At 35.5% G+C, this 14980-nt stretch overlaps 1 protein-coding gene and 1 non-coding gene across 2 annotated transcripts; both read left to right on the forward strand.

Annotated features, from left to right (window-relative positions):
- The first annotated feature begins 3511 nt into the window (after window positions 1-3511).
- Window positions 3512-7064, forward strand: LOC136824318 (ras-related protein Rab-39B-like). Its single transcript, XM_067080475.1, has 2 exons — window positions 3512-3836; window positions 4895-7064. The coding sequence occupies exons 1-2, from the start codon at window positions 3638-3640 to the stop codon at window positions 5389-5391; spliced, it is 696 nt and encodes a 231-aa protein (XP_066936576.1). The 5' UTR covers window positions 3512-3637; the 3' UTR covers window positions 5392-7064.
- Window positions 7065-9694: 2630 nt separating this feature from the next.
- Trnal-cag (transfer RNA leucine (anticodon CAG)) lies at window positions 9695-9778 on the forward strand. Its single transcript has one exon. It is a non-coding gene; the product is annotated as a tRNA-Leu (tRNA).
- Window positions 9779-14980: the final 5202 nt, after the last annotated feature.

The following is a 14980-nucleotide window of genomic DNA, read 5'->3' on the forward strand; positions in this document are numbered from 1 at the left end:
AATGAAAATTATCCAGGACATTTTTTATCTTCTTATCTTCTTAATATTCAATTAAGCACTCAAAGTTTACTGAATTTAAGCACATAAGATATTCTTATAATTATTGATATTCATAAAACACCGTTCGTTGTGCGCTGCGGTGGAGTGTATGACGTAACTCGCGCAGTAACTAACTCGCTTTATGTTGTACCACTCTCAAAGCTAGCGGGCGCCCCTGTCTTTCCGCAACTCTTTCCACCATTTTAGATGGCCATAACAATAGATCCAAAAGGGCGCCATAATCTTGGAAGGTAATTTTGGTCTCCAGCTTTGGGAAGTAGTAATGTTTTTGGTTGTTTTTGATGGAAAATAGTAAGAAACTTAATTTTACAAGTGGCATTTAGTTTTTGCTGGCTTATAGAATGGCAGGATCCTGGATGGTTTCCCTAACTGATATATGGATACAAGACTGATTATACATGTTGGTCAATAATATGATGCCCCTGGGGGGGGGTCTTGTTAAGAATATTCTCATCCTCCTCCCCCCCACCGACGACTATTCTTGAAGTATTCTTTAAGTGTTCTAATGATCAGTTTTTGGAATATTCATCCAAAAAAAATCTTATAAAAGTCGCTAAAGCATTTTTTTACCTAGTGTCGGCTTTTTATTGTATTTTGGTCAAGGGTCGGCTTTTTTCCAAGAGTCGAGGGTCAGCCTTTTTCAAGGGTCAGGGTCGAGGTCGAGGTCGGGTTAATGGAGATTGCCGATTTTTTGCTTTGCTAAACCATTATTCTAACCAAGCACTACATTTTGTTTACGCTGGTTCACTAAGCGCACGCATGCATAAGCCCTTAAGCTTTAATGTTTTCTTCCGCTGGGCTACCATTTTGAAATTTGTTGCTGTGACTTTAGGCAAGATCCTAGAAATCGAATTAGCAATGTAACAGCTTCTGTGTTTAGAGGTAAACAAACCCAAACCATTTGCAGTTTAGTGAAACAGTTTCAGTTTTTTGGTTTTGAACATTAAAAGGTATGCAACCTAAAAAAATTAAAACATTTTAACTTGGCCATTAGTCAAAAAAGTCATTAAACTTGATTAGCCTCTGCAATGGAGTGCAAGGCTGAAAGCCACATGAATATGGTTCATCCTATAAAGGGAAGTTCATTCTATGGTGGCCTATCTTGAAGTGAAGGTGGTTGAACAAAATGTTTTTGACATATCGATGTAACTGGCCGAGTATGGCCCGAGAATTTGGGCCGTGTTCTGGCCACACGCGGGCCACACACGGGCCACACTCGGGCCAATTTTTGAAAACATGATTTAAACAGGCCTGTAATTTCAGGACTGAATTTTTCCAGGGGATGTCAATCAAACTCAATCAAATTCGATTTGGAGTCGAATCGATCGAATTCAATCGAAGTAAATCAAAGTGATTGTTCGAATCGATCTAACTCAATCGAAGTGATTGATCGAATCAATCGAATTCAATCAAAATGGGGAAAAGATGTAAATCTTCGATCATCTTCGATTGGATTCGATCGATTCGGTCAATCACTTCGATCGGTTCGACAATCGAAATTTTCGATTGACATCCCCTGGATTTTTTAAACATTTTCTTTCAGAAAAACTTGGTTTCTCTTAACCAGACGCCCGCGCTCGATAGGATCAATAATCGGAACGGCTCGATGACGGATCGATATGTGATCGATGGATTACTTAACGATCCGGATAGGAGGAGATCGATGGAAGATTCAGCCTTTAAAAAGTCTTGAGTATCGATCCTTCGTTGATCCATTATCGAGCTAGTATTTCAATTGAGTATACCAATTCGTCATCGAGCGTTAATCGATTTGTTATCGATCGTAAATCGAGTATGAGTCGATAGGGTCGATAAGATCGATAAAAGATCGATGATAGATCGATAAATAATCGATCACTAATCATAAGCTTAAAAAAATCTTGAGTATCGATCCTCTATCGATCTCCTATCCGGATCGTTAAGTAATCCATCGATCACATATCGATCCATCATCGAGCCATTCCGATGATCGATCCTATCAAGCGCGGGCGTCTGGTCTTAATTATATTAAATATATGAATGTTGTAAATTCATATAAATATTTTAAATGTCTTATTTGGTATGAAAACATAGTTATAAATATACTTAGGGTGGAAATATTTGCTAGTAAACTGGTCCTGGTTTTAAACTGAAGCGTGTCCACAGGAAGCTCGTAAAGTTTTTTGAGCGATATAAACAAAACAGACAAATCTTATTTTGTACTATTTTGTTTGACTGGACATGCTGAATCAATTCAAATATGGAATCTTCTGAAGCAGACACAAAGGTATAGTTTGATCAGTTTACATTTTAAGCCTTGCCACCTATTTTTATCTTGCATGTTTCATATTTGCCTTAAAAATTTATTCAATTTGCCAAAAACACCGTTGTGCCCCTACTCCTTACTTAGATTAGACTCAATGGACCCAGCTAGACAGGCTTAAAAGCGTTATGAAAAAGGAGGCCCGAACATGGCCCGAACATGAGTTTTGAGACCAATCTGGTGACAAAAAATGTGTAATATAAGACATAAGCAGACCTATCAAGTGCTTAGATACCACCTGCCCTTGCGATCATGTTGTATTTGAGATTTTCATGTCATAGTTTTGTTCTAAAAAGCAGTCTTAAAAAGGATATCTTCTTTTGTGTTCTTTTGTTATATCAATACTATTATAATAGATTCCTATATAACACAATCAAATAGGTATTTGAAAATTAAATCCGGTATATGGTTCATAAAAGTTAATATAATTTATGTGAGGATTTTGATTTATATAAATTCTGCTCCACTATGTTTCTGGACATTGTATATTATGCATTTTCCAATTGCTTAGTTGTTTATAACACAGTTTTAAGCCTATCTAGAATAAGATGAATTGATGAAAGATGAAAAAATGTAATAAATATACAGAAGCTTTATTTAGAAGCCTTATTATGCAACAGGTCAATGGAATAGTTTTAAGAATTTTTAGTCATCGTCTTTTAAGTAATTTGTTTTTTATATAAACACAAGGAAATACAGTACTGTTTTGATCAAACTATTCATTTACTGCTGTCAAATATCAAAGAGTTTTTGATAAAAGAGAGGAGAATTTAAGTTATGAGAAACTAAGTTATGAGAAACTTATTTTGCTAGTCTAGTGATGTTATGAAAAGAGTGTTTTCTCTTTAAGGATTTAGACATAGTTTGGACAAAAGTTTATCCTGAGGTTTGAAAGAATTATCCTTTTTCACGTGATTTTATTAACACTGTTTTCGTTTTCTATGAGAATATATGATTTGATTTTTTTTTTCAAGAATTGGAACTTTGTTTATGATTTTGATAAAAGATATTTTTTGAAGTTTTGAAAGTTGGACACAAAAATATAAATTATAGAAAATTTTTAAAGTTTGTATAAACTTCGTAGTGTATGATTTGGTTTGACATACGTACAATCGCATACTGTAATCGTCTCCCTTTTCGTTTTTTATTTTAGGTGTTTTAACAGAATTAAAAGGAGGTATCATGGGATTGAACCGTGGATGAACAAGTTTCAATTTTTTTTTAAAACATACAAATAAAGTCTATACAAGTGATTACAATCTGGAGTTAAAAGCAATGGCAAAGAATTCATCCTCCTTGGAGCATCGGAATAAATTTGAACCGAATTATTTTTATCAATTTCGTTTGATATTGATTGGAGACAGTACTGTTGGGAAGTCATCATTATTAAGACAATTTACTGAAGGACAATTTATACAAGCTTCAGATCCAACAGTTGGTGTTGATTTTCATGTGCGAATCATTGAATTGAACGGTAAATTTATACATTATTATGTGTATTCTGTCGCGATGAAGAGGCCTCGTTTTTGTCACTATCAATTGCCTCTTTGCTTTCCATGTGCTGCTCTTTTTTCGAATACTTCAAATGAACCCATTTACTCTTACTATCTTCCTTTGCTATTACTATCGTTCGATAGTAAGACTTGAGTGCAGGGTAGAAGCAGTTGTCCGCAATCTCATTGTTTGAGCTAGATGTTCCAAAAGCACGTGTTCTTTTGGCGACGAGTCATGCACCTTCCGTAAAGGGGTATATACACATACCTAGGTCATAGCTTACTGCTCAAGAAGGCTTCTCATGCGATTAGGTAGCTATGGAAATCACTCGATAACGACACAAGTGAATGTCCATACTTTTTTGACGTCATTATCTTATTAGAGAATATCTATAGAATTACTTCGTTAAAAAGCTCTTAATAAACCTGATTGAATTAACGCTGATATGATTGACGAACAGCTCGCGTCATGGCTCAAGTCTTTACAACTTTGTCGAGAATACTTAAAATGCCAGGATTAAACCTTGATAAAGCTTGGCTTTTAACACAACACCATTTTAATAACACGAAAACCCGCAACATACTCTATGTTTACTTTTTATATTTATTCGTTGAAAATCTTGTTTGTCTTAAACTAACAATAAGTCAAACCATTAAAGTATAAACTGTACGGAGCCATATCACGTCATGAACATACATAGACTGTATGTATGGGGCCCATTTTTCTATTTCCCTTACCTTTAAATGTGTCTCATGTTGAATATTTCCAAGAAGCCTCTGGCATGAAACAAATTCTTGGTCATTTTTTTCTTATATCACCGGTGTTCTGCATCTTCAAACTCCAACCTTATTAGGGCAGCATAAGGTGTTGACAAGACTTCCTACCTTTAAAACTTAATAATTTGAAAGCTGACTTTGAAATAGAAGAATTTGTTGAGAAATGACTTCTTTCTTTCACCTATTCCAATTTTTGTGACAAGCTAGCATGTTATAATTTTGATACAGCATAAGCATTTTTGTGCTATTTATTTATTTACAGATAAAGTACGTGTCAAACTGCAGCTTTGGGATACAGCTGGACAAGAACGTTTCCGGTCTATAACCCGGTCATATTATCGGAATTGTGCTGGTTGTCTAGTTGTATATGATATCACAAATCGAGAATCGTTCGATCACGTGAAAGAATGGCTGGAAGAAGCACGTTATGCTACGGAGGACCAAGATATAGTATATTGTTTAATCGGACATAAAGTTGACTTAGACTATCGTAGGGAAGTCTCCACTTCAGAAGGAGAGGCTTTTGCGAATGCACATGGTATGACTTTTATAGAAACTTCTGCTAAGATATTATGTAACGTTGAAGAGTCGTTTATAAGTGTTGCACGTGAGATATACTCTAGACTTGAACTTGGACAAATAGCTCAAAAAGATGGATGGGACGGTGTAAAAACGGTACCTTTTCGCCCTGGTAATGTTTATTTATCACAAGAAACCCTTAATGAAACAAATCAGAACGATAAGAAATGTTGCCGGTGAACCTATTACTACTTATGATTTTTTAGGTATTCGTCTGATTTTAAAGATTAGAGATCGCAAAGATATTATATTGTTCGACGTTTAATCATCAAGCTCTGCAGAGCTCTGTCTTCATTTTATTTTTGCTATAAAACGACGAAGTTTCTCTGGAGTAGATAAATGGAAGAGTGTTCGAAATAAAAATCGGACAAAAAGGAGTAAGATCACAGAATAACTTAAATAAAACACTAGATGGAGCTACTCTGTATTTCCCAAGCAGCGGCAGTTGAAACAAAATAATGTGCCATCTATGTTGAGTACTTTTGGTACCGGCAATTTGTTCAACCAAACAAAAATACCTGCATGACGCGAAGCGACGGGGCGAGAGAATACACAGGTTGCAAAATGAAAGTCTGAAGACAAATCACGCTTTTACTCGAAATTTTTATGGGCGTATTGCATGACATTTTTTCTGATTGGTTCAAAAATTTCAGCCAAAAAAGATCCAAATTCATGTCTTCTGCATAAAATACGCGAGGGTGATCCAAGTAACATGGTAAACATTTCGAGTAACCACATGTTTTGACTGCACTGATTAAATTGTGCAACCCGTGTATTGACTTGATCATTCAAATTGCCGGCACCGAACTATGGCCTACTTGTCAAAGATGGCGGAATATTTTACCTCAGTTAGGGATAAATAAGATTCATGTAGTGTTATATATAAGATATTTTTGAGTTCGATCCATTCAAAGTCTATGGAAAGTAATGAGATCCATTTTCGAATTTCAACACCTCTTTTCCAATGCCTTCTTTTCCTTTTTTACGGTCAGCTCTCCCTAATTCGAATGGAAATTCAATTTTTCTTCAATTCAGAAAACGTTTCGAATTATAGAAAGTATTCACTTGACAGGAGCTTGAAATGGAGAAAGATTCACATAATTCTTTGGCTCGAATCAGCGGAAATTTTTATTTCTTCCTTATTTTTTTTTTACATTTTACCCTTATCTTTAGATAGAAATTTTCTAGATCTTGAGTTCCATTTTTATCTGATTTCTTACCCTTTTGTGCAACCAAAGAATGGTTTTATTCATCACGCCTAGTGTCCAGAAACCTTGGTAACCGTGATTCCCTCAAATAAGATTTTTAGATCTTTACTCTCGGGTACCTAATAGGGTTTGGAATAAGCCCCCACCTTCCGGGTTGGAAAAATCTCAAAAATTAATAAAAAATTAATAAAATAAATAAAAATGTCTTGGGTAGAAAAATAAATTAGCCCCCCCCCCTGCTATTAGGTACCCGAGAGTAGATTTTTCAGGTTTTAGGTGTGGTTCTCTTTTCAAATTTGAACCTAAAGCTAAAAAAACACGTACTTTTACTACAATAGTTGGTTCTTTGTAGCTAAAACAAAATTTTGTAAGGCTGCTGGCATCCACTAATCGATTCGTGCCCCTTTTACCTATTACTACATGTGGTTTTGCAGAGGTCTGCGATTCAGACTAAAAATTTTGTTGAGATATTGGTTTGCTTTTGTGTTTTGTTTATTTTTTTCGAAAGATTTTATGAGAATTTGTACATTGAATTATAATAGGTATTATATAGAATTTCTATATGTATAATATTATCAATATTATTGTCAGTAAAAGTTGTTTTTATCAGTGTATCCCAGTGTAAGAATGGGTACTGACCACATACACGTTTTTTCTTTTATAACGTTTATAAGCATATACAGGCTCAGTTTTTGGTACACAAACAATGGCTCTATTGTTTGAGAACAATAAAATGGTAAACATAATCCGAGCTGGTATAGGGACAGACACTTGCTTATGTAGATAAAACCTGTATAGCAATTCTACTGGAGGCCTGGAATTTTCGAGTTAAACTTCGAGTTGGCAATTTCGAGTTAGCGATTTTCGAGTTAAATTGTGACGTCACTAAACCCTAGCTTGAAGCATTTTCAAAACTCAAGATTGACAAGTGTTACTTTAGGCGTACTTTCGCGAGCAGAAACTTCAAGAGCCCGGCTAGGAAGTATGAAATATCTGCTGTTGAGGTCCCTTTCTCCTGGAAAAAGCTATCTTTTCAGTATCCCGGGCTCTCCCTGGATTATATCATCTGTTCTGGGAAAAAATGGGACTCCTGAAAAATATATATCTGTTCTCTAAAAATATTATGCTCCTGGAAAAATATACCAGTTATTTTCTAAGAAAGTTAAAATGCTCCTAGAAAATGAGACCTTTTAAGGGGGGTTTTAAGAAAATTATGAAGCTCCCTGGAAAAAAAATCTGGCATCTGGTTGTGTTTTTCACAATCTAGCTCCTGAATTTTCTTGGATTTTTTGAACAGGTTGTCCACTGGAAGATTGTATGTGTTTCTCCTTAAAATGTGCTCCTGAATTTTAAGAACAGATGTCTTTAAGGCGACCCCAGGATTTGATAGCGTATCCCACCCAATTCTACTAAAAAAGCTAAGCGCTTCAGGGGTATCAGGTGACTTTTTAACCTATCTTGAGAGTTATTTGTCGAATCGTAAGCAATTCACTGTTATCAATGGAGTCAACTCAGATTGTGCTGATGTGGAATTCGGAGTACCGCAAGGGTCACTTATCGGCCCACCGTGCTTTTCAGTTAATGTTAACGACATGAGTGAAAGCATTGATTGTGATCTAGATCAGTTAGCCGACGACTCAACAGCGTACACATCAGATCCACATAGCGATATTGTCATCAAAAACCTTCAAAGAAGTGCCCATCAACTTGAATCGTTTTGCCAAGAAAAACTCGTTAACCATCCACCCTGACAAATGCAAAGTTATGCTTATGTCTAAAAATCGCTTTGTTGGTCCTCTTCAAAATATAACTATTTGTCATAAAAATGTTGAGATAATAAACTCAACAAATGTCTTGGAGTTACAATCGATGACGAATTGAAATGGGATGTTCATGCTCAAAAAATTACTAAAATGTTTGGTGTTAAAGTCAAGAAGCTATACCAAATGAGAGGGATGCCAAAGTCTACCCTTTCAACCATCTATTTTCAAGGAATATTACCATCCGTCCTGTATGCTATTTTGATTTGGGGAAATTGTTCCGATGCTTTACTATCAAGCATTGAAAAAGTTCATATAAGAGCTGCCCGCTTCATTCAGCGGATAAAGAAATCAGTCCCAGATATCTATGTTCTGTCACAGGCCAAATGGAAGGAAATTATCTATTATTATAAGAAGAGCATTGCGTGTAAAGTGTACAAAATATACAACGGTCTCAGCTCACCACTTTTATCGGAACTTATCAGCAAATCAAATACACGTGGAAATAGAAAATCTTCAAAAATTGACCAGGTAAAATTCACCTTTGTTGATTATAAACGATCATTTATGTACAGCAGCTATTGTTTGGAATAACATTCCCAGTTCAATACGAGAAATAAAAACTTACAAAGCTTTTACAAAAGCCTTGAATAAATCTGATTGTTTGGATAAAATTAATTTTAATATGACGGGTCGTGCACTATTATATAAAGATTATGTTTATTACTAAATTACATTTACTGAATATATATTTTTTTTCTTAGCAAATTTTTAGCTTATTATTACCTAGAGTTTATTCATGTACTTTTATATATGTATATTTCTCCTAAATTCTCCTGAGTCTTAATCCTAATCAACTTTTTGTTCCTATACAAAACTCCTAGATTCAACTAACTTTTAGCTTGATTCAACCAACTTTTAGCTTGATTCACAAGATTTTACTTTTTCGTTTTTTAGCCAGTAGGTCCACATCAGTTTTTTACTGCCAATATGTACAGAATTGTGTATAATTGTATATAGTTTTGTATATAGAACCTGACCTGCTTTACCAAATAAATTAATAATAATAATAATAATAATAATACCTGGGTGTTTGGAGGAAAGTCTCTCCTAGATTTATCCATAAAATCTACTCTCCTGGAAAAAAAGAACATATATTTCAAAAAAATCTGCCGGGGCTCTGGGGGCTGCTCTTAAAACTTTCGCGATTTTCGCGAATTTAGGCCTTTTTCGCGAAAGTGGATGTCTTTGAAAATTCTCAACAGGGCAATTCGCGAAAGTTTATAAGACTCGAAAAATTCTCAAAAAAATTTGAAATCTATTAAAGTCGAAGAGCAACCGTCTTTATAGCGGATTTAAAAGTTTATACTCGCGAAAAACATTTTTTCCTTAAATTCGCGAAAGTTTCTGGCTCGCGACCAATGAAATTTGCTATGACCAGTGATAGATATGGATAATTGAAGATTTATTAAAATTTCTTGCCTTCATTCTAACCACAGCCGTGGTATAGAACAAGTCAGGATGGCCGAGTGGTCTAAGGCGCTGCGTTCAGGTCGCAGTCTACTTTCGTAGGCGTGGGTTCGAATCCCACTTCTGACATCCTTGTGTTATTTTGAGAACATTATTTTTTTACCTCTGCCAAATCATTAAAAGCTTTGAAATTATTGTTTTGTTTGGTTCAAATAGTGTTTTTATTCGGTGAGTTGGCCATATAAAAAGTAAGTGTTTTCAACTTTGACTTAAGTATTTTCCGCCATTAATTTTTACGTGCCCGTTGGTCAAATACTTTATGCGGACCATTGTGAGACAACCATCTAAACAAATCCGGAGCAACTTTTAAAATGGTAACCCAAAAAATTTGTTTTTGAATTTTGACACGATCAAAAAGTCTCAAATTTGCGAGTTTCTGGAGCATTAAATTCATTCTCTGTGTAGTAAGTAATTTAACTTAAGCAACAAACAATTTTTTACAATAGAGAGAGAAAAGAGGATGCAGATTCATGGCCCTGACGAGCCATTTTGAGTGAGAGCCCCCCCCCCCCGGGAAAGATTTTGGAAAAAATATGTCGCCCACCATGATTGAAGGCGACGAAGAAAATCCGAAAGCATCCAGAGAGGTGCTTTTTTTAAACATCTGTTTCCCAGGCATAGCCTTCCTGGAAAATTTGATCTGTTGGCCAAAAGTTTCAAAAATCTTATTCCTAGAAATGATGATCTGTTTCTCCTCAAAACCTAGCTAAATTTTAATCTCAAAAAGTATCTTCCCTTCCCATTTAATCTGTTTTCACAATTTCAGAATTAATATTTTGATCTGTTCTCCCAAGCTTATTTTTATCTGTTTCCCTTGCTTTTTGTGATTGATATCTGTTTTCCCCAATAAAGTTCAATCTGTTTCCAAAATGCAATATCATCATTTTTTTTGTTTCCCAATTATATTATGTCATCTCCTAGATGGGAACACCAGAGATGACTTCTGATAGTGTTTAATCAACAGAGACCTGTTAGGAAAGATTTGATCCAAGCAAGTAATTTGCCTTTGATGCCATTAATTTTAATTTTGTTTAGTAGAATTGTATGGCAGTGTAGACCTAAAGCTCTAAAACAGCATCTAATAACATGAAAACCAGAATATGATTCTTCAATGGGAATCAAAACTACAAAGTGCACCTACAAACATCAATTTGTCAGATCTAACAAAACTAATAACCGCACTGTCATCATTGACAATAAAACAAACGATTTTCTGTCAAGAGCCTTGTAAACATTCCAACAACTTCCATCGAAATGATCTATCACAGCTCAGTCTACCATTTTTAGCGCGGTCCGAGGATTGAGCCGAGACCGCTCCGCGAACTCCTGCGCGGGTGAAAAACTTCAATCTGTCAATCATTTTCTTGAGCGAAGAGTACGATAGTGCCGCGGATCATCAATGGATAGTATTCAATTATCATTATCCCTTTATTTTCATTCCTAGAACTTTTGCAAAAAAAAGGAAAAATAGAAAAGTTGTATTTTTTACTGCTCTATTCACATACTGAATTTGAACTGATTTGAAAGATCTTCTATGTGGCGTTTTTTTGCAAACTTCAAAAAACTGATTTTTGTCCCGCCTTTGCAGGACTTTGGCTCAAGTGCTTGAGTGCAGCATAGGGTACAAAGTCCAAACATGCGTTTCCCGTAATTTTTGTGTGAAGAGTTAGGTCTATACTGTATGGTCGACTCTGTTGAAAGCCTTTTTAAGTCAAGGTAGATCACGTCCACATTGTTGCCGTTTTCTATATGGTTCATGGATACTGATGGATAAGTTGTTCGGTGTGAGAGAGTAGTTGGCTCAGGCAGGATCTTCTAGATCTGAATCCAGGTTGTTTGCTATTAAAAAGATTGGTTTTCTGGTAAATCTTGATTGCCTTTTTTGAAGATGTGGGATGTAGCTTAATTTCAGTAGATGGGGGGTTTGACTTTTGTCTAGAATGTTTCTCCAGATAAGACAAGGAGGAGTTGCAAGTTGTTATCTGGCTTTTTTTGAGCAGAATGGCAGGGAAATCATCAGGTCCAGGGGCAGAGTTTGAAGATAAGGTGTTGATTTCGTTGATAAAATCAGCTTCTGTGAGGAGAAGTGATGTTATCATTTTCTTTTTTTTAAAGTCATATTCTCCAATGGTTGAGTAAAGACAGAACTGTATTGGTTCTGAAGTATGTTAGCCGTACGTTTACTATCAGTTGTAAATTAATTTGTTGACTGATCTATTATTAAGGGTCCAACCTTTGGTTTATGCTTTGAAAACTTCTTTGCATAGTGCATAGAAATATTTAGGATTAGATTTAATTTTTGAAGTATTTTGAAGTTCTTGCTTTTGTCTTTCATTCAAGTGTGACTGTTGAAGCTTGAGTTCAATATCGATAAGTTTCTGTGTGGTTTTGTTTGTTTGATGCCTAATTTTGCTCTATTACGCATTAAAACACGTCTGTCTCTTGGGATTATTTTATAAGAATTTTTGGTTTTCAAAGCTGGTACTTTGCTGAAATAACTGATATACACTTGTCAATTAAAAGTTTCGTATAGTTCCTCTGGGTCTGAGGTTGAATGCAAATTTCATGCCAGTAAATTGTAAATAATAGAATACAATAGTTGTTTGGGAGAACGGGACGGTCTGTTGAATAACTTATTACTTCACACTTCATTGGATGCAATTACAACAAACAGGAAATTAGATATTACCTACAAATAAATTTTGTTGAAATTGACACGCTAACATTCTCTCGAATTAGCACGCAAAAAGGTTAGAGGGACGTCCAATAAAATATAAGCTCGAATATTAGGGTTTTATTTCTGTAATACAGAGCCAGGCAGAGCAGATAATTCCTGTCTAAAGCAAGAAAAAGTGAAGCCTTAAAAGTTCACACTATATTTAGCAATTTTGTTTGCATTTGACAAATATGCGGTCCTTGTTTTGTTACTGCAGCAGGTTTGAGCTTTGACCTCCCTACTTGTACGGGCACCGGTAGGGTTCAATGCTTTTTTACTTAAGGTCTGTAAATTTCATGCTATAAGTATTTGTGAGTGGCATTAAAGGATACCTTTTTCACCGGTACAAATCACCGGTACAAGCAAATTTCAGAAATATACATTGAAAACAGTCAGAAACATAGAAGGTAGGAGAGTAGGGAGAAAATAAGTTAATATGCATCCTGGAGGATGTAGTAGGGGGAATTTTGTTCGATTTTTTGGAATCGCTTGACTGTTTTGTTAGAAGCACTTGTTATACATTTTTGGAAAGCTAAGGGGTAGGGGAATCGAAATTACTAAATTTTTTTTCGGACATTTGCAAAACGGTCTCGGGCAAAAATCATAGGGTTAAAAATTATGAAAATTTTAGCTCGAGAAAAACCTGTTGTATTTTTTGGAAAGCTCTCAAAAATTAAGATTAGAGATATATTGCAGTATAGGTGATTTCTGTACCTAACTCGAGATATTAACCCTGAAACCGTGTTTTTCAGCCAGAAACGCTATTTTGTCCAGTTTTTACGCTTTTTGAAGCTCAATATCTCGAGTTAGGTACAGAAATCACCTATACTTGCAATATATCTCTAATCCTAATTTTTTGAGAGCTTTCCAAAAATATACAATAGGTCTCCGTTTTCTCGAGCGAAAATTTTCATTAATTTTTAACCCTATGATTTTTGCCTGAGACCGTCACATTTGTCCGAAAATCACACCAAAGTGTCCGAAAAAAAATTGGAAACATAGTAATTTCGATTCCCCTACCCCTTAGCTTTCCAAAAATGTATAACAAGTGCTTCTAACAAAACAGTCGAGCGATTTTACAAAATGCCCTCTACTAATGATATCGTTTGCCAACCTCGCCCCAGCTGTTATGGTGTTGATTGCAGCCAAGCCATTTTTTATCTTTCTACAGAAATCTTGCTTGAAAAATAAAAATATTGATAAGACTAAGTGGTCGAATTTACTAGACTTCCCCCAAAGTAAAACACTGGAAAACAACACATGGTGGATGACTTCTGCTAACTCCGATCATGATTCTGACATTCTGATCATGTGATGCAGCAAAATCTTTTGACTTTTTTTAATCAATTAAATTTCTTGTTTATGCCACACTAAAAGGCCTTTCTGAATTACCGCACAAGAAGAACCGGGAGTCGTTATGAAGTTTAAAGCCCATAGTAACAAAGGGAGACGGTACATACAAAAAGGTTTAAATAACACATTATGAAAGTAAAGTGATACTTAAATGTTTTTGAACTTTACAAACCTGACGGTTTGCTGTAAAAAAAGTTAAGTCACAGGTTACGAGTGCCCCTAAGAAGGCCTTCAATCTTATATTGTGACTCTCAAGCTCCAACCCTAACACCCTAACCCTAACTGATAAACTCAGCCCTCTAGGTCTGCAGATTGAAAAATCCGACTTGCATCCTGGATGATGATATCGTTTGCCAACCCTGTGGGGAGTGGGCACAAAAAAGAATCTTAACACCTAAGTTCGCAGAGTCTTTCTCGAGTGGGGCCTAAGTAGTCCATTTTGGTCATTTTGAGAAAATAAATTACGATGAAGTTTTTTTCTTAGTTTTGCCAAAACCTTTAAAAGTACATGTTTTGGAAAGTACCGCAAATTCGTATATTTTTCCTTTCCATTGTTCCTATCTCTAGAAGTTTGACAAACTTAGATGGGGCACGTAGACATTAGACCAAAATATGGTATCATTTTGACTCCAACAATATTAAAATATCACATAATCTTAGCATCAGGATACCAACCTAATAACATATCAATAGGCCTTTAGGATGATCCCAACATCAGACTACTGGACTGGTCCCAGAGTAGCTTTAAACGACTGGATGATCTCTTTTTTAATTTGTTTTAAAAGCCAGATCTTTTGGTGGTCAAGGCTCATCTGAAACAAAGTCTTATTGGACCTACTCTGGTGGAGGTCCTATAAATTAACCTGTGTTTGCTCGTTCGTCCGTTCGTCCATCCGTTCGTTCGTTCGTTCGTCTGTTACCAACTTTTCTCAGGATTGAATCATAGGAATCTTTTGATTTTTGGTACAAAAGTGCATATGGTAGTGGCCAAAATGTGACAGAGCCCGATTTTCGAAAAAAAAAATTTTTGGGCAAATTTGGGCAAAAAAACGGCTAAAAAACGGGTTTTTTGGACTATGTGAAAAATTGGATCATTATTTTTTTTTGATTTTTTGCATGAAAGTAGGGTAGCATCATAGGTAAAAGATGGCTGAAGCAGAATTTTGCAAAAAAAATTTTGTTGGCTCAAAAAACGCATGTTT

Source organism: Clytia hemisphaerica, unplaced genomic scaffold (genome assembly GCF_902728285.1).
Source record: "Clytia hemisphaerica strain Z4C2 unplaced genomic scaffold, Clytia hemisphaerica genome assembly, whole genome shotgun sequence".
Classification (NCBI taxonomy): Eukaryota; Metazoa; Cnidaria; class Hydrozoa; order Leptothecata; family Clytiidae; genus Clytia; species Clytia hemisphaerica.